General features: G+C 36.7%; 1 protein-coding gene across 1 annotated transcript; it reads left to right on the top strand.

The window, feature by feature from the left end:
• Nucleotides 1–2,902: 2,902 nt before the first annotated feature.
• Nucleotides 2,903–25,128, top strand: grap2a (GRB2 related adaptor protein 2a). Its single transcript, XM_062438640.1, has 8 exons — nt 2,903–3,168; nt 12,179–12,326; nt 12,419–12,510; nt 13,592–13,711; nt 17,519–17,708; nt 20,683–20,775; nt 21,989–22,108; nt 24,392–25,128. The coding sequence occupies exons 2-8, from the start codon at nt 12,249–12,251 to the stop codon at nt 24,569–24,571; spliced, it is 873 nt and encodes a 290-aa protein (XP_062294624.1). The 5' UTR covers nt 2,903–3,168; nt 12,179–12,248; the 3' UTR covers nt 24,572–25,128.
• The last annotated feature ends 298 nt before the right edge of the window (nt 25,129–25,426 follow it).

Raw genomic sequence — 25,426 nt, forward strand, 5'->3', positions numbered from 1 at the left:
AGGTGAAAAAATACTTTAATATAATGTCTAATAGGGCTATCAGGTAAAGTGGGAGAGTTTTTGGCAAATTGCTCTCTGGACTATAACTGTTTGTCCAGTCTAAAGTGATGTTGTTTTTTAAACTTTTTTTTTTAGATCATCAACTTGCCTTCAATGAAATAAAATTGTATGACTTACTCTACAAAAAGTTATATGTCACCCTCTTCTGCCAAAAGGTAACTTTCTAATTGAGTGTAACACATTCTTTTGGTAAAGTGGGACTCTTTACATTTTGAAAAAATATATATATTTTAGTTTAATCCAAATGACATTCAAGCATACATTTATTTAGTAATTGCTCAAACACTCAATCCTGTGGTCAACGTAGTTAGAGGATATGGCTCTGAAAAAGTGTGTCCATTTCCTCTTCTTAGTCGTATGGCTCTTGTTGTTCACATTTCTTTCTTCCTTTCAATGTTTTATTCTAACTCTTCTATCTCTCTCTCTCTTGCAGTATGTAGGTCATTTTGTATAGGAAAATGAAATAAAAGCAAAACTGACTACTGACATTTCACACATATTACATCATCCTTTTTTCACAGACTAAAATGTTGATATATGTGTGAAACGAAAAAACAGCAGATTTCACATAAGAGAACCTGGAGCCATCATATATTTTTATTATTTGACTGAAACCAGTAATAGATTATCAAAATAGTTGCTGATTAATTTTTCTGATGATCGACTAATCAACTTCTAAAAATGACATTGACTACTTCTTACTCCTTAAACTAATAATCTCTGAATATGTAAAAATGTTTAACTTTTATATGTTTAACGTTATATATATAGCCTAACTATCACAAAGCTATTTGCATTCATTTATTGTTTTTTACCGCCAATGAGTGAATGGGTATTAACATATCTTTAAAAAAATGTAACTCTCCTGTTAACAACTGGCATAATGACACAACACAACAAAAGCAGTAGCCTACTATCCAATTAGAAACCTTCAGATATTAGCTCTCCAGCAGTTGAAAACATAACATAACATATCATGACATAACATAACATAACATAACATAACATAACATAACATAACATAACATAACATCGCCCTTTAGTTTTTTCTGTCAGTAGTCCATAGATGATAACAAACACAACATTTCACAACAAAATGGTAAATGGACTGTACTTATATAGCAGTCTTTTTGACCACTCAAAGCACTTTTACACTACATGTCACATTCACCCATTGACACACTCATTTATACACTGATAACAGCTGCGACCATGCAGGGTGCCAACCTGCTCATCAGGAGGGAGCTAACATTAACACACCATTAGGAGCAATTAGCGGTTAAGTATCCTCCCTAAGGACACATCGACATGTGGAATGGAGGAGCTAGGAGTTGAACCGACAATCCTTCAATTGGTGGTGATGGCTCTACATCCTGAGCCACAGCCAACCCCTTTAAACCACGTTGCTCCCCAGCTGCATCAATTGTTTCCTGGACACATCCTGTTGGTCCCTGGACACAGTGTGTTGCTTCCTGGCCGTAGATCACTGGGCCTACTAGTGCTTAGTAAACATGGTTAGTTAGAAAAAAGTTGGTATTTTGTGAGTCTCTGTTGATTAAGGTATGTAACGTATGTTTGCCAGTTGGGTGGTGCCGACTCACTCTCTCAGGAGCATCTGTTTGTGTGTTTGTATGTGAGCATGCAGCAGCGGAGGGAGGGGGACATCACCGAGCATGCACACAAGCATACAAGCTCCACAGGTATCAATATTTAGAAGGACTTTTATGATTTCCACATACAGAACCTTTAACTACTGGACACAAGATGTCTCCTACTTCACTGAAAAGTCTACTTCGAGGTTACAAGTTGCATAAGCTGGCTGCAAACTAGTGCATTTACTCTGCAGGAAATGAGATATGCTTAAGTGGCCAATTAAGACTTGGAGAAGCACACACAACAGCGATCCAATGGCGGCATGCTTAAAAAAACCCCCCGAACTGCATCACTTCAAATTATATTATTATATATTATTTAATTGTTTTGGCGAGCTCATGAGTGATTCTTGCTTCCTGTTTTTTTTTAAGTTCCTCTCAAAATATGTCATTATAAATCTAAAAAAAGAATCTTGCAAAACCAACATGGTATGAAAGTAAATATTCATCTTAGTCTCATTACTGTATAAGCAGCCACACATGGCTAAGATAACATTTTAGAGTATTTTTTAACACCCTGCAAACAGCTAATCTGCACAAAGTTGCAGAGTAGCTACACACTGTGGACTTTTAGTGCAAAACATGCATTTGAAAGTAGATTTGAAGCTTTTACGAGGCTTCAGCAGGCTGAGTTAATCATATCATGTGGATATCTGACACATTTACAGTCTTTTTAGCAACAAATTCCCTATTTGTGTTTCCTCGGACAGTGTTTCCCTGTTGAGCTGTGGTAGGAGTAGACCTATAGTAACAAAAACAGGGACTTTGGCACTAAAAAGACTGTAACCTTGAATGATATCTACTTGGTTTGACTCATTTGGACGGCTGAAGCTTCAGATTAACCTTTAAATACATTTTTGCACAGAAGGAGGACTGTGGATTTTGTCCTCCATCGTTTACATTGTAAGTAACTGTAGTCAGTATCAACAGGATGAATGATTACAGCAAGAAAAACACGTTTTAGTGTTTTAAAAAATGTGAAATCGTCCTTTAAGGCGAATGAAACGTGAAAACAAACTCTGCACAAACATCCAACAGCATTGAGAACACATATATTTGGATGGAGCAGGGAGGGATGTTAATTATTCAGACTTGGTGACTTGCATGAAGCGCTGCTGCAACACGTGGGGTTGTATTTTGAACATGAGGACGGAAGTGACAAGCAGCGACTGATAGTTTGGAGCCGAGGAGCGGCATCAGATCACAGACGACACGACCGCGCAGAGCTGAGACACACGCGCACACATACACACACGCAGCTCATCCTCCGTCTATATATTCGACTTCATCCAGGCAACAGACCGGGAAATCATCCTCCAACCAAAACCAGGACTTTTTATTTGTTCATGCAAATACTTCTCGCTCACAAATATGCTGCTGTGTTCACACTTCGGAAGGAGAAGAGGCCAGCCTTAGAATAAACTTCACACAACTTTAACTCGACTCTGCAGAGGAGGTAAGATGAGCTGCATGTTCATTTAATGCAAAAATAAATCTATTAAATAATAAACCAAGCACCACCCTTCCTTGTAAAACTAATTTATAGATTTTAGTTAGAGCTCAGTCTCTTCCTCTTTCTCTCTCTTTCTCACTTCTCTATAGTTCATCTCCACCTTAAAGAAAACTGCAGTTTCTGTAATTTCTTTCAATGCATGTATTTTTTTATGAACTGAAGTAAGCCCTTATAGCAATCTCTGATGCATTTATAATAGCCAATTGATTAAAACATTAATACATGCATTTAAAATGGATTGAATTGATAATAACTGGTTATAAGGACACCTACAAAAGCCGCAATCAAATCTGGCCATTTATACCTTGAATCCAGGTCAAATCTCAATGTCTGGTATAATTTCATGCATGTGTTGGTTTACGGGATCCTAATGGTTTTTTTTGGCTTGTTAGTTCCTCACTTGGATGTTTTAACGCTCTTCATTTAGGGGAAGTGGTTTAACAGGCTTTAGTTGGGGTGAGAGAGAGAGAGATAGGGTATTTGTAGGCCATTATTTATAGAAAGCATTCATAATTTCATTAGTTCAGACACACATATGTTTAATTGACATACTCGAGATTTCCTCCTCAAAAACATGTCACATGCCCCTGTGATGGATTATAACACGATTTTACAACACTACTGTTGGTTTATAGCACCACTAAATGCTGTCAAGTCGTATTGGAAAGGTCTGCTCTCTTGTTTTCAGAGTCAGAACGAGAAATGGAGAAGCAGCGTTCAGTTTTTATTCGCCATATGTGGAACAAATTCCCAGAAAACTACACGTCCGCTGGCACTCTCAGTTCTCTTAAACCAAGGCTGAAGACTTTTCTTGTTGCCGCTGCCTTTTATTCAATCAAATTTGAGGCTTTTTGATTGATAGATCGCACTGAACTGTAACTTTTATTCTCCTGTTTTACGTCTTATTCTATTCTATCCTGTTTTTATTTCCAGTTTAACTCTTTTAAACTGTATTTACATGTGTTTTTATATTGCTTTGTGTTGCTTTTACACGAGGTCTTGATCCTTTTTTAAGCACTTTGTATGTGCTTCACAAATGAACTTGCCTTGCCTCTCGAAGTGTCAACTAGTGATCAAGATCTGTAACGGATGAGTTGATTGTCATCGGCCACAAGTAGACCGACTCTGATCCAGTGGTGCAAAGTAACTGAAGACGTTAACCCAAGTACAGTACGAAAAAGCAGCATTTACATTTCACTCCACTACATTTACCTGGCAGCTATAGTAACTTTCTAGATTAATCGATTCATTATTTGGTCTACAAAACATGAGGAAACTGTGAAAAAAATGCCAAATCACAAATTCCTGAAGCTCTGTGTTACATCTCTAAATGTTTTGTTTCGTCAGCAACAGCAACCCACGGCCCCAATCTCAATAGAAGATTGACAAATTGTTGCAGCTCTAAAATAAACAAACAATAGGTTTGGAAATACAATGCATTTTCAAAGATTAAAGCCTTTTGGTTCACGACACCTCACAAAAATCAGTGTCCACTTGAGAACCTTTGCATATCAGATGCTGACGACAAGTTTTATCCTCAAAACAGACATTTCCCCTTCTAAACTTCTCAAATTGTTTCATTTAAATAACAGTTTGAATCATTTGAATAACTGTATGAAGCATGAAGATTAGAGAAATGAATGAACAGAAATTGTGTGAAGCAGAACTCCCGCTCCCAATAATCATCTCGCAGCCCCTCAGATCATTACCCTTATGACCCTTATGACCCTTTTAGATGGGCCCGACTCCCGCAGGTTGGAAATCACTGGATGCAAGTAAAGCAGCTACAAGTGCATTTTGCTGATAATAACTGTTTACTATTACTGGGATTTGAATGCTAGACTTAAAGTGTTGTTTTAGTACTTAAAAATACTTTTTTTTGGTCTACAGCATACATATCTGCTCTGTAAATCACAAAAAATCAAACCAATGGAAGAAATTAGTATTTTAAATTCTTAAATATCATGATTGTGCTCCTTAGTTTTACATTATTTCAATTAAATACCATTCCTGCATCCATTTACGTAGCTAGACTCCTTGCTTCTTGAGATAAGTGATAATGTCTCGGTCTATCATAAGCTCCTTTTATACAGAGATCTTGCAATATTGCCATAAATTAGACAGGGCACTATGCAAGCTATGTTTTTTTACACTGAACCAAATATACCCGGCCGGCATAATGTGTGATTGTTGTTGATCATTGTGGTGATACAGTATTAGAGGCTTAAAGTGTAACACAACTGCGTCAGTGTCTAGTTTTGACTGTCCCGTCATACTAGCTCTCCCTTTTACTCATATCTTGATCCGGCAATGCGACCACCTCTGCTGTCTGCTTAATGGCGGAACAACAATTCCCCGTCACTCCATATTTGTACCTTTTATACTTAACGATGAGGCGGAATAACAGCGTAACATTCCCGCCTTGAACAGTCTATGTAGGCAGGCGGTCACACTGAGCCTGATAGCATCCTGCTACTCAGCACAAAAGTCACCGACTGATGAACAATCCAAATTAGCTTTCCTGCTAAAAACTCCTTCTTATCTAACTTATAAACATGAACACATGTCTTCCCCTGCAAGTTAGCTTGTTGAATGAGCCATTCATGGGAGAAAATTGTCAGTTGGCGAGCTAGATAGCGTATTAGCTGCTCAGCTGCAGCATATTAACTCCATGCAAACATACCTGCATATGTCACTTGGGACTCAATAGATGCTGGTTTGGTCTCTCTTTAAAATCACTGTTAGCAACGCAATGTTGTCCGTGACTAGCAGTTTGTTTACTGCCAGCTGGCTGTGACAAAAAAATGGCTGATTTCTTTCATCTAATAATACGAAGACTATTAACAATGCATTTAAAATTAATAATTAATTTTTAACTGCAAAGACGGATGATTAAATGAGGACTTCAGCTGGACTTTAAATAAAATATTCAAGTACTTTATCCAACGCTGCTTTGACCTCCTAACTGGTTGTTCTTTATATTAATGATTAATCTGCAGATGTTTGAAAAGCTGCAACTATTAGATGTTGGGAATTTCTGTCAATCATTTAATCTATTAATAGAGACTTCAGTGATGACAGTACAACTTTTGTATTACTGGACATATTATGGGTATTACCAGATGTATATTTATATTCTGGGGCTCTACTGGAATATTATTTATAGTTCAAAAAACTCCTTATTCATCATATATCGGCCCCTTAGATCATCCTCTATCTCAAACAGTCCATTTTAGCTCCTGTCTAGCTGATTTCACTTCTTTTCTCTCAAATGATAAACCTCTCAAACACATTCTTACATGTTTGAACCAAAGTCAAACCCTTAACAGTCCCTGATACTGTGGCTCAGGAGGTAGAGCGGCTTGTCCACTAATGAGAAAGTCGGTGGCTTGATCCCTGGCTCCTCATGTCCACCTGTTTAAATGTCCTTTGGAAAGACACTGAACCCTAAATTGCTTCCAATGGTTGCGCCAACGCTCGGCTTAGGTAGCTTGCTGCCATGTGTGTTTGAGTTTGTGTGTATGAGCGTGACAGAGATAAAAGCAGAAGCATTGTAAAGCGCTTTGGATAAATGTGCCTTATAAATGCAGCATTTATAATATGAATAACCCTAGCAACAAAGACTACAGAGTGGACGGACGTCTGTTGGCATATGCAAACAATCTGGCATCAGCTCGATGGGGAAGTGGACATAACTTTGCAAACGGAGCATTGAGCGCAGGCTGAAGCTCTGGTTTCTGAATTGTAGGGAGCATTTTTACATACATTCACCTCAAGTTTTTGACCTTTGGACATGTTAAACATCGACATCCGACATTATAAAAGCATCAATGTTACAGAAAATCCCCTTTAAGCAAAAGATTTGGGTACTTCTTCCCTCACTGGTCCTCTTACTATTCCTAATAACAGCATGTTTCAATGGGATGGTAAGCTACTGATGCATTGTAGGTTTCATGCCAGCCATAAGTTAAAGCTTTATAGTCCGATTCAGAAAAAAAAGGAATAAAATATCAACTCTCTTGTCTTCTTTTTTCTCTTTCCTCTTCGTGGGAATCTGCAAATAGACAATGTAGGTGCAAAATGAGAACAAGATCCGACACTGAAACTTAATGCAACACTGCAAGCAACACTTCTAACAACTGAAACTATTAATTGCAGTCAGTTGTTCAGACCGAAACGAGGAACAAGTATTCGACTCAGTAAAAAGGGATAATTGTTTAGTCATCTTTAAGTTTTTTTAAGCCGCATGTCCAAACTCACTTGTTCCAGCTCCTTAAAGGTAAATGTTCTATGACAGCACATTGAATATATTTGGGTTTTTGAGAGTTGGTTGCACGTTTTAATTGAGATAAATCATAAATAATGAACATTTTTTTTACATTATAGATTATTCACTTAAATTGTCAAATGTGAATATTTTTGTTATCTTATGCGTAAGGTAACTGAATATAAGTATTTTGAAGACTATTTTCAGACATTTTATAGATAGAGAAAAATAATCAGCAGATGAATTGATAATGAGAATAGTTGTTTTTTGCAGCTCTACTCTCTCTATTGAAGTATTCTGACATATGTGTCATGGCCTCTTTGTCTGTGCAGTAAAGAAGTACAGCTGGCAGCTCAGGAAAACCACTTGACACAAGTCAAAGCTGCCAAATATGCTGACCAGCGCTCTTCTTGTGTGGTTTACCTGTTGCTACAATTGCTAAAAAAAAGTGCTACTAGAACTGCAAATATGCAAACAGAACACAGTCAGATTCAGACTTATGAAAGAGCATTCATGTGGTGGACTCCTGATTGAACGGTCCTCTTGTTGTTCTTATCATGTGGAAACTGATGTGAGACCTTGTAGCGTTTAATGTTGACTTAAGCTGGAGGATCGGACATGTTGCTACTGAGTTAGATATTAAAGATAAGACGAGGTATTTAAAAAATCCCTAAAGTCTCACACACGAATGGCCTTGTGCACTAAAACTGTACCTAATTTCCTCTTTATTTATTTCTGCATTCAAGCACGTAGTCAGCAATGGTAGACGGGAATGAGGCCGAGGCTGCTTCTCTACAGCTGTACAAAGCAGGCAGAGTCCCTACAGAGTACTTTTTTAAACTTTTTGCATTTAGATTTAAAGGTGAACTGTGTGTAAAATCAGTGACAGTAAGAATGAACACATGAATTTGATGCTGAGGAGAACTAAAGAAATCACTTTTCGGTCGTCAGAGCTTCATCGGATTAAACTCAGTCTGATTAAATGGTTTAATTTACAAACATTAAAGGTTTATATCTCTCCGTGAGCTTTCGATATGTTGTAAATCCTCTGTTTTTAACCCTCGAAAAGGTCAGATTACGGCATTACATTCAGGAAATTAGGTTTATTTGAACAGGTTTGTGCATAAAAGCTGTAACGATTTGTTGATTGAATAATTAATAATTGATTTAATGCCTCAGTTATCTTTGCCAAAATACCAAAAATGTGTTGACTCAAGTTTCTCAAATGCAAGATTGAATATATATGTTTGGGTTTTGGACTGTTACCTTGGATTGGGGGTAACTTAAATGTATTTTTCCTACTTTTTGACATTTCATAGACTAAACGATCCATTGATGAATTGAGAAAATAATTGATAGATTAGTCAATGATGAAATCTTTCATTAGTTGTAGTGTGTAGATTATGAAGAGATTAAAGCTATTTTTAAGGGTTGTTTTCAGGATGTACATTACAGAAGCGCTTCCTGGAGCTTGGTTCCTCTTAATAAGACACAAGCCCCCCTTAAAACAGGATTTGTCTGATTTTTGTTTAACAAATATTGTTAATATCCAATTTTTCCATGCATTTCTTTCTTTCCTGTATCTTCATCATTATGGGTCATGTGTAGAAATTAGACTATTATTGACGTATGATTAATGCATGAGGTTGATTCATCTCTAATTCCCTTTAACTAAGAAACCAGCATGCATCACTAGATGAGCGTGACGGCACAATATCATAAACTAAACTTACTTTAACTCAAAGATCAGAAAAGAAAACCCCGACTCTCTTATTCCCACTCAGTCTGTGTATTACGCCGCACTCCACCATTACTCATTTCTCTGTTTTGTAACCCATCATACAGACACACATTTACCCAAAATCTCCCTGATTTAAAAAAAAAAAAATATATATATATATAGTTTCCCTGAAAACCACAGCATAATTCACACCCCTGCAACTAGGTTATTATCATTGAGTCTAAAATCACCATGATGAGTGAAAAAATGTCCCAAAGAACCCAAAGTTAAGTCATCATATGTCTTGTTTTTAGTCTATCCAAGAGTTTAAAAGCCAAATAAAATCAATTGACTACAATGTAAGACATAAAAAGTAGCAGATTCTCGTATTTCCGAAGCTGAAACTGTCCATTTTTTTGGTGTTTTTACTGTCAAACTGTTAATCAACAAATCTATAAGTTGACTAATCATAGCTGTTTTTTTCCCTGCACTGTTTACTCCTTAAACATTTGGGTTTCAAGAAGATAGTTGTAAACTTGCAGCTGCACGAATTAAGTTAAGGTAGAGTCGTTTTTTTTTTTGTTTTTTTTTAATACATCTCACCACATCCTCCGTAACCACAAACAGAATGAATGTTTTATTCATGTCTGTGGGAAAATAACCAAATGTTGCACCCAAGGTACAGTAACTGCTGTCATGGGATTTAAATCCGGACCAGAGTTTCAGAAGTTAAACTTTTTAATTGGAGAATTAAATTTTCTTTAATGATGTGCTGACCTCCACATTCCTGTCCTGTTTGTGTATCTGTAGGTAGCAAATGGAGAAGTGGCTTTTCATGTCTCTTCCTAATTTATAAATACATTACAAATTTGTTTTTCCACTTCCTTTACTCTGAATATATCGTTTCCATGTCCTTCATATATGTCGAGGCTTATAATACTCGATAGCTGCATGCCATGTGACTGCAGACTGTATGAATACCAGGAACTGGAATCATAATTGGTTCATTGAACTAACGCACACTTCTGGTATATGTGTGTGTGTGTGTGTGTGTGTGTGTGTGTGTGTGTGTGTGTGTGTAGTAGTGTGTACCATGCTTGCATGCATTCCTAAATTGTGCTGTTAACATCTTCTTCCTCTCTATTGTGTTGCTTAAATGTAAAATAAAAAGACTATTGTGTTAAAATCCTCTATATGCTGAAGTACCTTTCACATCTACATACTCAGTCGTTGTTGAGATGTGCTTTTTTTTATTGGTTTAATGTATTCAATATAACTTTTTTATTAATTTTTTAATCTCATGTCTTTGTAGTTTTGTTTTTTGTGTGGTCCAGTTTCGCTGTTTATTGCTCTTATAGTGCTGAAGGAATAGATAAACAGTTTTCTTTCTTGTAGTTAGAGTTAGATGAGAAGATAGTAAATGCTTGGCACAGTAAATACATAGACTGCATAAAAATAATGGACATATCCACCATGACGATTTGTGGTCTCCTGTTTTGAAGCCTCGAATTTGGCATTTTGACCGTAGCCACCTTGGATTTTTGGAGCCAGAAGTGATCATATTTGGACGAAAGGGCGGCAATGACTCTAGCACTAGCTGCTATCTTCGTTAGCACAGTGCATTTACAGTCTATGACTTAACTGTGTGAATGCCAATGCTTTTTTTCACCAGTGAAAAACATCTGTAAAACCATTCAAACAAAATATAGTCACCTTTTAATCAAATATTTAAAAAAAAAAGATACACATACTGGCTGACGATACCAATTAATGTATAGTTCTGTGCGTTTTTAATTGAAAAACAACAACATACATTTTCACTTTATTAGACGGGTATAGTGGAGAGAGACAGGAAGGATGGAATATAGAGAGAGAGGGGATCGAACCCAGGCGGCTGCAGCAAGGACTCAGCCTAACGTTACGTGATACACACCAACCGTCTGACAGCAGGCAGATATCTGACAACTTAGATGGAGCTCCAACTATATTTAATGTTAGACCTACAGTGAGAAAGCCCAAATAAGCATTGAAGCCAAAGCCAAAAGAAAAACACAACCCGTAACAACTGATATGTGTTTATTTATTTGTATATTTAAGTGAAAAACGAGCCCAAAGCAGACCCGGCAACTGTTTTTACTTTTCAAACCTCTGCAGCCCCATTTGACACTGACTCAAATCACTTGAGTCCGTTTATCACATTTCACACAGCGGCTCCCACCTGGAGACACAAAACAACTTTTTTCACACATGCAAGTCGTACTCCCCAACATCTGGAAACCAACGCTGATGTAAAAAAAAAAAAAAAAACCCATTTAAGACAAGAAGCCAAGAAATAGTCAGACACATACAGTACAGTAAACGACTGTTAAACCACAACGGCTCCTTTTTAAACTTTGACTTTTGGACAGATTTAACATACAAGAGTCTGAACTTTTTCATTGAACTTTTGACAGGAGGAGAATTATCCACTTTCCTAAAATGTCAAACTATTCCTCTAATAGTTTGATGATCACATGTTAACCACTTTGAAGTGCATTAACTTTTTATAAAAGATTTTTATAAAAGATTTTTAAGAATTATTCCTTTAATGTTTAAACTGGCTGTTTATTATTATTATTATTATTATTATTAATTATTATCATTCTGAGAGACGACAAGCTGCAAAAAAAGCAAAAAGATAGACGTAAAGTCATTTCTGTCTTAACAGTATGTTTGTTCTATGTTGTGACTTCCTATAGTTACTGTAATTTTCTAAAAACAGCTTCATCTGATCAGCATGTTCAAACCTCAAAGAGGAAAGTGTCTCTCTTCTCATACTGTAGATCAGAATCATGTCGAACAGGCGCTTTGAAACTCGCTGCTTGTGAAGAACAGAAATAACTTGCTGGGACAAACTCTGCAGACTTTTCACTCTTTTGCTGAAGAATTAATATTTAAAATATCTTAATATCTGTTTCCCTGCATAGAAACCCTTGGTGTGGACCTTCAGATCTTTCCTGCGTTTGGTGAACCTTTCCGACACTTCGGCCCGTCACGATGGAAGCGAGAGGAAAGTACGATTTTGCTGCAACAGCAAGCGACGAGCTCAGCTTCAGAAAAGGCGATATATTGAAGGTCAGTGTGTGTCAAGTGGATACATCTTTATCACAAAGTTGTTTTATTACTTTTATTTGACATATTTGTCTTCTCTCTCTTTTTCTGGTCAGATTTTAAGCCCACAGGATGAGTGGTACAAGGCGGAGATAAATGGAACTGAAGGATTCGTACCACAAAACTACATTGAAATGCAGCCACAAAGGTGAGGGACAGGTGCACTTACCTCTTGAGATGTGAATGTGTTGAATTTGAGATGGTCTGCAGTTGAATCCTCTACAAACTTTGACAAGGTGCACACAGCTGGAAGCACACATCTGCATGATTCTACCTTTGCAAACCATTAAGATTCAAATATTACAGTGACAACAGTTTCTAATGTTGACACAAATGTAGAAAACAAAACAAAATGTATTGAAATAATACTGGCAATGAAATTTCATTCAGCATAAGTGTGGTTTACTATGTTTATCTGCTCTAAATAATTTCATGTCTGCAGCTAGAGATACTGTTTTCAACCAACTCATGGAGATAATGTTAGCTTAATTAGCTTGCTACAGTCAATAAATATATATATATATAACTTTAGCACTTTTCAAAAGACAGTTACATTGCTTTACAACAAAAACAAAACACGTTTAAAATGCAAAAACAAACTGAAAACCGTAAAAACTAAGCACATTACAACAAAATAAAGTAAAATGAACTAAAATGTCATAAAAATCTAATAAGATCACCGAAAAGCAATTTAACAGATGAGACGGAACGACCCGCCTGAGGAGATCAGGGCTGCCAACTCTAACGTCTTTGAGCCCAAATTGCAAACACACTGTCCTCTTTATGTTTAAATCTGGACTTTGAAACAACAGGAAGTGACGCATCCGATGATCTCAGGGAGCAGGAAGGAACTTAAGGCACAAGAAGAGATCTGATAGGTTGAGGAAAGGCCTCTCGGGGCTTTGTATGTTATCAATAAAATCTAAAAAAAATCTATTTTTAAACTAACAGGTAGCCATTGAAGGGAAGCTAGGATCGGTGAAATGTGATCATGACCTGCTAAAGCTGTGCAAATACAACAATAACACGACTATGAAAGAAATAGGCTGGATGTTTGCAAACTTTTTGATACTAAAGTCTAAAGAGTGCAACTTCAGGAGCAACATTTTTGGGCTTGTGGACCAAATAGTCGTGCTTGTGAAAGAGAAATCACATTAGGTTTGTGACTTTGGCTTCAGGTATGTGGTTTACGTCAAATAATCAGGAACATTTTCCCGCCGTGTGTCCAGGTGGTTCCAGGAGAACGCCAGTCGCAGCGCTGCAGAGGATCTCCTGAGGTTCAAAGGTGTGGGAGACTTTGTGATCAGAGGCTGTCAGAGCTCCCCCGGAGACTTCTCCATCTCTGTAAAGTGAGTGGCAAGAAAATAACCCATTGAAGTTTCTGATTGAGGCAAATAAATTAATGGATAAAAGTTTCAGGGATGTATCTGTTCTGTAAAATGTCATAAACGTGTATAAAACAACTTGTAATCGTATGTCGACCAACTGACTGTTAATGCACTTACTGTAATCTGTGTATGCATGAGAAGAAAGCTCGGCAGACATCGTCAGTAACAGAAACTAACGAGGCTTAAACTGGAATTATGATTCTCTGCGCTGCACCAAAGCGAACATTTACTGGTGATGTTTATGTGATGTTTGTGGTTTTTAGTGGTGGAAACTATATACTCATTTATTCAACAATACTGAGGTAATTGTATTTTACTTGAGTATTTCCATTTGATGCTTATATTTCCACTCCGCTACATTTCAGAGGGAAATATTGTTCTTTCTACTCCACTACATTTATTTGACAGCTTTAGTTACTTTTCAGATGAAGATTTGACACAATGGATAATATAACAAGCTTTTAAAATACAACACATTGTTAAAGATGAAATCAGTGGTTTCCAACCTTTTTGTCTTTTGACGTCTTTACAAAAAGCAGTGTGTAGTCAGGCTCACATTTCAGATGTCTATGAGTTCTTAACAGCTCCACCAAGTAGTGAGTTTTCCTTCTACACTTCTCACATGGTTTCATTTCAATAAATGTTCAAATGATCCAATATTTCAGCAAAAATCAAAGATTACAGAAAAAGTCAAAAAAACTGAAAACACATTTGTGTATCAGAACTTAGTTTTTTCTTCTTTCCTCTCCCATTAATCATCTCACCACCCCTCACATTTATCTGCTGACCCTTTGGAGGGGCCCCACCCCTAGGTTGGGAACCACTGGACTAAACTAGCTAACTGTATATAAAGTAGTGTAAACTAGCTCCACCTCCAGCAGCTACAACAGTAACATGCTGCTCTAACACTGATGCTTCACTATTAATAATCTAATGATGTCATAATAATAATATATCAGTCAGAGGGACCAAACCACTACTTTTACTGTAATACTGCATACTACATCACTCATAATACTGCAGTACTTTTACTGTAATACTGCATACTACATCACTCATAATACTGCAGTACTTTTACTGTAATACTGCATACTACATCACTCATAATACTGCAGTACTTTTACTGTTATACTGCATACTACATCACTCATAATACTGTAGTACTTTTACTGTAATACTGCATACTACATCACTCATAATACTGCAGTACTTTTACTGTTATACTGCATACTACATCGCTCATAATACTGCAGTTCTTTTACTGTGGCAGGATTTCTCATGCAGAACTTGTACTTGTAATGGAGTATTTTACATTGCTGTATTGCTACTTTTACATATGTGAATACTTCTTCTATTACTGTAAGTTTCTTTTATACTTGTACAAATGGGGGCAATAATGTGCCAAACCATATTTAGAAACCAGAAGGGAAATGAAAGAAGAAATCAAACAGATTTCACCCCGGTGACAGTGTAAACAAACAGATAGATGCTGGTTTCCTTTTCTCTGCTAGGAGATCACTTGTGGCAGTTCTGTGTTGAAATGTATGCGACAAAACAAAAAACTTCTCCACAGGATGTTTGCCATGCATGCACGACTACACTTACAGTCAATGATGAGATGTGAGAGGTGTGTCTCGTCTTTGTGAGTTCATACCGACATGTATGCCTGCAGTTGCACAATTCAAGCTAATGCAAACTCTAAAACAGGCATATTGTCCATTAAAAATTCACACAAATAAGTGTTTATGTTGTAGTGAGAATAGTTTAGGCCTTGCAGTTTCGGCACCAACATGCAAGAAGGAGAATTAGTCAAAATTTATGAGCTGCAGAATCTGACTAAATGCTCAGCGTCAGGTATGTTAGCTTCATCTCAAAGTGTAGCTCTCTGTGACAAAGCAAACATCCCCCTCTTCACCTACTTATCAGCCGGAGGGATGAGTTGTAGTCGAATCAATGTTAATGTGTAACTAGCTAGAATGCTACTGGTTAGTCACGTGATGGCTTTGTGCAAATTACAGTAGATGTGTGTTAACAGCAGGACTGTAATGTGCCTCGGTACAGTATATACTGTGAGTTTATATAAAAAGCTTCATTAAGTGATGAGATGTACAAAGATTTGAGGAGATTTGCAATTACATACTCTCATATTAGAGTTCAACTGTAGGTAATTCTTTATTTGGTCATTTTTAAAGCATGAAAAACTGTGGCTGAAACATGATTTAATGTGGTAAAAGTATTGCAGAAATCTGTTACGTTAGCTATATTTAACCGTCAGGCAGTAACAGAAAAACCAACATTTCCCCTTCTGTCGCATTCAACTTATATAAAACAAGTAAACTCTGACTCATCTTGCCCTCTTTGCTTCCTTTAATACGCTGCAAACTCTGCAAGAATCCACATATTTACAGGCAGGAGACAGCTGCACAAGTGCTGGTACAAACAAGTCAGTATTTTTAGAGGTTGTGGCAGCTTTCCAACATGAGGTTACGTTAGCTCACCTCAATGCACGCAGCTGCTGTCATTCAGACTGCCGGTGAAAAGCTCAAACTGCTCACTGTGCAGAGGGATCAATCGCCTATTCGCTCGCTTTAACTCTATTCTTTGATTCTTTTTTTTTTTTTTTAACTGTTATTGCTCAAGCAAAGACACAGTTTATGATTTGTGTGGCAAACCCGAGCTGCACCAGGAAGTTCAGAAACTAGCTGTTTATGCAACAAAAACATTAACTACATTGACATTAAAACTAGTGCAGATCTCTGCCAGGTGTGTTTTATCATAGAAGACTAAAGAAACCAGACAATATTCACAGTTAAGAAGCTGGAACCAGAGAATTTGTGTGTTTCTTCTTAAAATGATTCATTAATTAGTTATCAAAATAGTTGGCGATGGATTTTCGGTAGCAAAGTTGAGCTTTCTGGCTCAACTTCACCTACTCCCAAGGTGTATGGAGAAGAGGAAAATAGTCTAAAAAAGTCAAAGCTCCAGCAGGACTTGTACTATAGAACAACTGTATTACTACACCTACGTGTTTCGGCTTGCAGCCTTCAGCAGGATCATCGTAAAACACATCACACACATTATTCTTTTACCATTTTGGATTTGCATTTTAACTACCCTATTTGAATAGTTAAGTTTAGTCAGAAAACTCAACTACACATGTATAAATACAGTAAATAATCACATTTTCTTCTTCCTTGTCCTTCGTCTCTATTAGAAATAGTGACAAGCCAAAACGGAAAAGTAATAAAAGTACAAAAAAATCAGTAAATAGAGCAGATTGTGACCGAAAAGGTGTAGGCTGAAGCATTTCCTTATAACACCTACTCTTTTTACGTTAGTCATTCAGTAGATCCTTATGTACATAATATTTGCTTGTAATGTGTTTTATGATGACATAGGTTTATTAATGATATTCTCCTTTTCCACCAGTGTTGCCGCAGCTTTTACTTTCTTCATCAATCGATTGAGTAATTATTGCAGCTCTACTGTAAGCTCAAAGCAGCAAATCACACCAGCAACAGAAATAATACAAGTGCTATATTTAAATACAGTTTTGAGGTGATGTTACATATTTCTTCCAGTGTTGTGGGATCCTTTTAGTATCTTGACCACCGGTGAGGTCATAGGTTTCTAATGAGGTGTGATGTTGTAGTTTTGCACAGCGGCCAGCAGAGGACAATCCAGCTGAGCAAACCGCTGAATCTCTGGAATGAAGGGAACTGTGGGAGTCGTGAGGTGTTCATGTAATTGGTTTATCTCCCCTCACAGACATGAGAGTGATGTCCAGCACTTCAAAGTGATGAGGGACAGCAGCGGCCAGTACTACCTGTGGTCTGAGAGGTTCACCTCTCTAAACAAGCTGGTGGATTACTACAAGGCCAACTCCATCTCTAAAACCAGGGAGATCTACCTCAACGATGGCAGCCAGGACAGTAGAAACTCTCCCATGGCCCAGCCGGTAAGACACTTTCCTGCCTACCGTCACCACAGGCGATGTCATCTTTATCGTTTGAGGTTTTTTACAAATTGAGAACTTAAACTTAAACTTGCATAAATATATTCTCAGTGATTAATGAATGCACAATTAATCCTTAATGAAGCTTTCAGAGAGCATAGCGAGTGTATTCTTTAGGTTTTGCACTACTTTACGGTCCCAATCACACTAAATTATAATCCTATATTACCTAAAACATGGGATTATAACAGCCTTTTTCGAATAGTGATTTAAATTTGAATAAATACATCAACTTTAACCCAGAATACCTTCTACAAAATGTACAACAATATGAATCAGCTGCACCAAAGTCTTAAAAAAGTTGAAATATTTCCATTTATGTACATTAAGAGTCACTATAAGAGATGTTTATAGTGTTATTACCGCTCTAAAATGTGAAAATGATGGTCACATGGTCACACATTGACGTCGATAGTATGTAATAGTTACTTGAAATTGATTTTGCATTTCAAAAAAGAGCTCACAAGTCTAATTCTTGTCTTTATTAAACAGTTTGTTAATGTTGGTTGTAAGAAAATGTGTCATGACACATTGACAGCAGGTATTTCTACAACCACAGTCTTTGTAAGCATCAACTAATCTGCATACATTGTTCATTATATCAAAATAAGACTTATAACTTAAATCATTCAAATGGTTAAATTCTGAGAATGCGGTTGAGTCTAGCAGCAGAGCATGTGTAGAAATGTCTAAATGGCCGTCTATGGAGCATCCTGGAGACCAGCATACACGAAATTCAGTCAAAATGTATGAAAACAGTCTTTTGGATATAAATAGAGCAATGCTGCAATGTTTAGTCAATAACAACATTAGTGTTTTAGTCATTTTTTAAGTAAAAATATCAAATATCCACTGGTTGAAGCTTCTCCAGTGTGAGAATTTGTAGCTGTTCAGTGTCATGCATGATAGTAAACTCAATATCTTTTGGATTTGGACTGTTGATTAGACAAAACGAAGCATTTGAAGTCATCACTGTGGGCTTTAATAAGTCAAAAAGGACATTTTTCCATATGTTCTAACCTTTTATCGCCCAAATGATTGCGATATAGTGATATTTAATATTTTTAAATATGTACAATCTGGGTTATGGACAGTTTAATAACCAAATCTGCATGTTTTAACTCCCAAGAAGAGCTACACACTTGGTTTTCATTCATGATTCTGAACAGGACATAATGTATTTTGGGGTTATAATCTATCTAATGTTTCCATTTTATGCATAACACCTTGTTTGTGCTATTTACAGTTTGTTTTATTTCATCATAGTTTCACTCTTGTATTTTTCTTTCTGTCTGGTTTGTCTGTCTGTAAAAGGATAAACATGGTACTTGTATGTTGTTTTATGGCGGAATCAAATCAAATCTAGTCAGACAGATTTTGAATATGCCGAAAATGTTTTTGTGATACCGTTCAATATCAAACCGACCAAGTTTCGAGTGTTCAATTTACAGTAAAAGGCCCCCGAAAAACATGACGTGTTAGAACCTTTCACTGAAATAGGAAACGCTATCTTGGTGTTTTATCTCTCCACGTGTAGTTTGATCACAAACTTCATCCATCACTGGGTGCCGACCACGCCATCAAATCTGAGAAAGTCATTATATTTTTTGCATGAAGGATGTTTAGCCATGTTTTTAACGAGACGGACTTGCAAAAGAGAGCAACGTGAGGAAGCAGCGCAAGAGATCACAGAGGCAGAGTGACTGATTACAGCCCCCCTCTGAATGACTGTGTAAAAGTAGACGTGCTAGAAAAAAGGAAATAAAACCAGAGAGCGTAGAAACAGGAGACAGAGACCGAGACACGTTTTAATGAGAGCAAATCAAGGCAAGCTGAGGGGGGGGGGAGATGTGGGAAGAGGAGAGGCGTTTCTGTGAGAAAACCAGCATCAGAAAGATTCACGGTCTGAAGTTGATCCAATTCTGCTCAAGCTGACGATGAACTGTAAAAATCTCTGAGCAGTTTAAAGGACCAGAGTAATCAAAATGCATCTTATTCACATCTTTTACTGGATCTTTAAGTTGTTCTACATCTGACTGTCACTATTATTATGATCTAACTGTCTTACCGAATCAACTGCAGTGTGGTTTCACTCATCAGTCGTTCTCCGAAATATTAGAAAATATTGTAAAAACACATAAAGTTGTCCATTACAAAATAGATAATAAAACACAAATGTTGCATTTTGAGAAGCTGAAACTCAGGAAACGTTTAATGCTGTTACTCGATAGATAGGTTCTTCCTCATTTTGCAGGTTAGCAGTAGCTCTATATTGGTTACAGGGCCGTTAGCACCCACACAATAAAAACATGAAATGAAAAAATTACATCTCACTTCTCTAAATATTCAACACCTTGTCACATTTATTATCTCCACTTTTTACATGAAAAACGTAGATTTCTCTATAAATCACTGTTTAAAGCTTCTTTCTTTTTCTTTAAATGATTCAATTAATTTGTATTCTTGTCTAATTTATCAAATTTGTTTTTTTTAATGTTTTCTTCTTATTTTGAGGGTTTTAAAGGAATATATTCAAATTTTGGTGAGCATGCATGTTTGGTTTGCTGTGTAATGAGGGGTGAAAGGAGGAATATTGTGGCCTCCTTCTCATGCAAAACAGTGAATAAGTAAAGTTCCTAAAATGTTGCAGAGTTCCTTGATGGTTGAACTTGTTTTTTTGATATATTTTAAATTACTCTGCTATAAAAAACCTGCTCTGGTTGAGTTCACACCGACCCCTCCTTTTGTTTCGTGCACACCCAAATGAAAAAAACAACAAAAAAACACGTTTGATTTACGAACATATAAATAGAAATTACACCCAGTGTCGCGTTTATTGCTCTGCTGTAGTTCCTGATGCACCAGCTCGGTTTTACAGTGTGCTCTTATCTACTTCCTGCATGTTTCGTTCTTGCAGGTGAAGAGGGGAAGTTTGCCTGAACAGCGAACCACAGCTGCAGCCATCGGCGTGACACCGCGCAGAGCTTCAGAACCGCCAAACAACCAGCTGGTACGCGCTTTATACCAGTTAACCCCCCCCCCCCCTCCCCCCCCCCGATGATCTTTAATCATCCTTATTTACACAATAACATGATTTATTGCATAATAGTTCATGCAAACAGGTTTTATTTTGATAAACTGACCACATGTTGGGAATCCACATAGTTTACTTTCTCGTCTGTAAATGTTTTAAATCTTAATAAAGTTTTGCTGGCTTGTGCTGGGAAAAAACAGAATCATAAATAATAAATAATAGCCTATATATAATAAAACGATTATGCAATAAAGTGTGTTATTGTAAAAATAAGGAAGTTTGAAGATTAAGATAAGATTAGATTTCATAATGATGAACTGATGTATTTTGTAATAATTAACTTATTTATTTATAATCAGCTGGTGCTTTATAGTAATTTACATAATTTGCTCTGTTGAGATTTTCAACTGGATGAAATATAACACTTTGAGTTATATAAAAGTAGATATAACAATATTTTATATACAATTTAACTGTCAATTTTTTGGTTGCTTTACATTCATAATGTTACCATGGCAACGGCTGGGCAGTCAACCATTTATTCCCATAATTTTTACATAGTTATCTACTTCAACCATGATTTTTTACATTACTTTTAGCTATTTCAACCATTTATCCTCCTTATCAAATACAAATAAAGATACATTTAGCAACTTATCTTAACTGCTAATGTTAGCCCATCATGTATCTAATCCAAAACCCTCTATTTATATGTTACTTTTAGCTAAATAGTTTATCCAAAACTTTTAACTATCAATATATCAACTATTTTTAGCCAACGTTTAACCATGTAGCCTTTAGCTTTTAGCATTTTTACTGTTAACTGTTGACTATTTAAACTGCTAATCTTAGCTAACTACTCCAACCAATAGCCTTACCCAAAACTGTCGATTGATCAATTATTTATAGATAACTTTTAACCATGTAGCCTATTGCTTTTAGCCTTTTCAATACTTTTAGCCAAATTTCAACCATGTGCTCACTCATTATGGATATCATCTACATCTTCAAACATTGAATTTAAATGTTTTAATATTAGCACAATCTTCCCATGTGTTACCCTCTGGCAACTGCAGAGCTACTGCTGCTTGGGAATCACTGCTCTACACTTTCATGACTCATATATTATTTGATCAGTTTTGATTCAAGCGGAGCCGTAAAGTGGAATGTTTTTCCTTCTTTTTTTCAGGGTAAGAGACCTGCTGGTATGGAGGAGCGAGCTCACACCATCGGACACACAGGAAGAAGCAGCCCTGTGACTTCTGGTCATCCTCCGCGTCGCGTGTCTGACACCATGCCTCTGCCTCAGGTCAGCTCGCTCTCCTTTCTCCTATAATAATATCTAATAAGGAAAGGCTGAAACAATGATCATTTTCATCATTGGATATTATTTCTCAACATCTATTCGATTGCAATTACATGTTGTAAAGATTCATGGTACCTAGAGGATTAATCCTGATGACTTTGGTAATAATGAGGCAAATTTTAGTGACTTAACGCTTGCAAAACTACCGAGAGTCCCATCAGTCTCAGCTGCTTTGCATTTAAATTACACCTGCTTAACGTTAACATGTTAGCATGGAGCATCACACCAGAACCAGAATCAGGTTTATTGACAAGTAGATTTGAACATGCATACCTCAAAAATATTGCACAGTATTAAGTAATCCTAAATAATATTGAAAAGTATGTTATAGGTGTAGATTCTAAATTACAGAGAATGAATTGAAGTGTTCAAAGTATTGACCAGGAAAGTGCAAATTCATTCGTAGTGTAAACAACATATGCAGTGTGCAATTAATAGTAATATTGATAACACTAATGATATAAGTTGCGTTAATGTAAAGCGTCACCTTAGATAAAAAAAATCACAGATGTGCAGTTATAAGACTTTATGATAATTGGAGGGACAGAGTCTCAGTCTCTCTGGTCTTGTTGTTGAGCCCGGCTGCAGACGACAGGAAACTGCTCTTGTGGCGTAAGGTTGTTTTTTTATAGACCTCAGCCGCTTGCAACAGTTCAAGTTCAAAAAGTGAACGTGAGCGTGCTAACTGAAGGATTTAGCTCAAAGTAACGCTGAGCTTTTTATAGCTTCACAGAGCTGCGAGCACGGCTGTTGAACCTGAGTAGCCTTTCATGCCGAAAGAGTTATATAAGTGATTTTTAAAATGTATTTGGACCAGTGAACTGATTCATAATTTAAGCAATAATTACATTTTTTTGGAGTTGGTTTTTAGACATTCAACATATAACATCAGAATATAAAAAGGAGAATTCATTAGTTCAGCAGAACACATCAAAAATCCACTTTATAGTGAACAAAACAGTGATTGACGATATTTTTAAGTAGAACCCCAATGAAGATGATTCAGGGTTTATTGAATCATTCATTAAAATCTTGGAGCTCTGGTGAAGCCCTCTCCATATTCAACAAGTCCAAAAAGTCTTGCAGCTTGTTTCCCTTGTTTGTTAATTAGTAGGCCTTTTATCTGCTTGGAAGACAGGAGTCAAGCCAATGTGATAATCCAGTGTACAGTTATATTAATGTTTCTATTAATGCACATTTGACCACTGCAAACCACTATTTGACATGTATAGTAGACATACAAAAGGTTTTCTATTACATCAGCCCAAACTCTCTTAGTCAGTGTTCAATAACACATCACAGCTATACCAGCATAAGTCTATCAAAGGCTTGGGTTTCATTTAAATGGTTTAATTGAGATATTACATACATATATATATACTTCATCTTTTGGTTTTATCTTTGACATCCCTTTGATGAAGTAATGTTGCTACCCTCCACATTTGTAACTTCAGCGCCTTTTGTTGTATTATATTGGTTTAAGGCAAGGCAGCTTTATTTATATAGCGCATTTCATACACAATGGCAACTCAATGAGCTTTTACATAAAACAAACATTTAACAGTAAGAATTGGAAACATAAAAACATGCAATTTGAAAAATAAAAATAAAACCCAATAATAATAAAAACATGGAAACATTAAAACATACAATTGTTTATGGATAATTAAATCTATGTTACATACAAATAAATTACATTAAATGTAAAGAATTCAACAGTGATTTCAGTCATGTTTGAATAAATGTGGGTCAAACCATTGACACAAATGTATTTCAGCACCACACAAATGTTTGTAAAGTTGTAATATTTCCTTTTTTCGTATATTCTGGATCATATTAGGAGATGTTATCATATTTAAGGCTAAAAGAAAAAAAGTATTTAGGGTGTTTTTACTGCTCTCATATGTAAAAATGGGTCAAATTTGACCCTGAACTGTATGTAAGGGTTAAATAAATTAGCACATTTCAGTGATTTGAGAGAGTTATATATAATTTGACATACATCTCTATTCATTAATTATGGTAAACACTTAAAATAAAACACTGGATGTATGTTTAACACTGAATATTTGCAGTGCAGTGAGCTTTCTCTCAGTTACTAATCATCACTTGGTCTCTCTCTCTCTCTCTCTCTCTCTCTCTCTCTCTCTCTCTCTCTCTCTCTCTCTCTCTCTCTCTCTCTCTCTCTCTCTCTCTCTCTCTCTCTCTCTCTCTGTCGTCTCACAGAGGGCACAAATGCTACAGGTGAAGGCGCTGTACGACTTCGTGGCCGAGGAAGACGACGAGCTCGGTTTCAGCGCCGGTGACATCATCGACGTGATGGATCGCTCGGATCCGTCGTGGTGGAAAGGGAGGCTGCGGGGAAGAAGCGGGTTGTTTCCTGCCAACTACACAATACAGCTGTGAGAAAACCCCCCCGAGGAGATGCACTTATTATGCCCGCAATTATTCACAGACTTGCTCTGCAGGTGCACAGAAAATGTGTTTTTGAATATAAACACTGAGCAGCCAGTGACGCATCAAATCTCTCGACCACAAATCGGAACTTCGTCAAGTCACCAAAGGACTATGAGTCATGTGGCGTTGTCTGATAATATTCTCTCGGCACATTTCTTGTCCAGTTTTTGTCTCAATTATTCACAAAAGAGCAGAGACACACCCTCAAGAATTTCCTAATAGTTGGTACATGTTTAACTTGCTGCAGATGGAGCTGAGGAATGTCTTATTATTTTTTATTATCACATATCTGACAGCAGGTATTTACTTGCAAATTGCTCGTTGGCCAGTTTGCTGATGAATCGACTGTAATCCAACTGTTTCTGCTCATGTATCACATTTTATACAACAAGTTTTTTTTGTATAAAGAAATTAGTAGATTTATCAACAAGTGTGCATGCTTAACATAGACGTGTAACTTCCTCGCAGCTCACTGACATGGAAATAAAATTATTTTTTATCACGGATTTGATGTTTAACTCTAATAATGCCAACTCTGAATCATACAGGCCCTCTGGCCCAACAGGAAGTTCTATACTCCTCCTTTGTTGTTTCCTATCAGCTATAATAGATGTTTTTATTATGATATTTCTATTGAACCCTTAAATTAATTAATTCAGGAATTACTATTGGTTATTATTGTGAGTGACCTGATGGCTCTTGTCCAGCTGCATGATGGCAGCCAGAGCCAAAAAAATAGCAAGAAATAAAAACACAAGTAGAGTTGACCTTTTATATTTAAAACTGCATTAGAGCATAGTCCTG

The sequence above is a fragment of the Scomber scombrus genome, chromosome 18 (assembly GCF_963691925.1).
Source record: "Scomber scombrus chromosome 18, fScoSco1.1, whole genome shotgun sequence".
Classification (NCBI taxonomy): domain Eukaryota; kingdom Metazoa; phylum Chordata; class Actinopteri; order Scombriformes; family Scombridae; genus Scomber; species Scomber scombrus.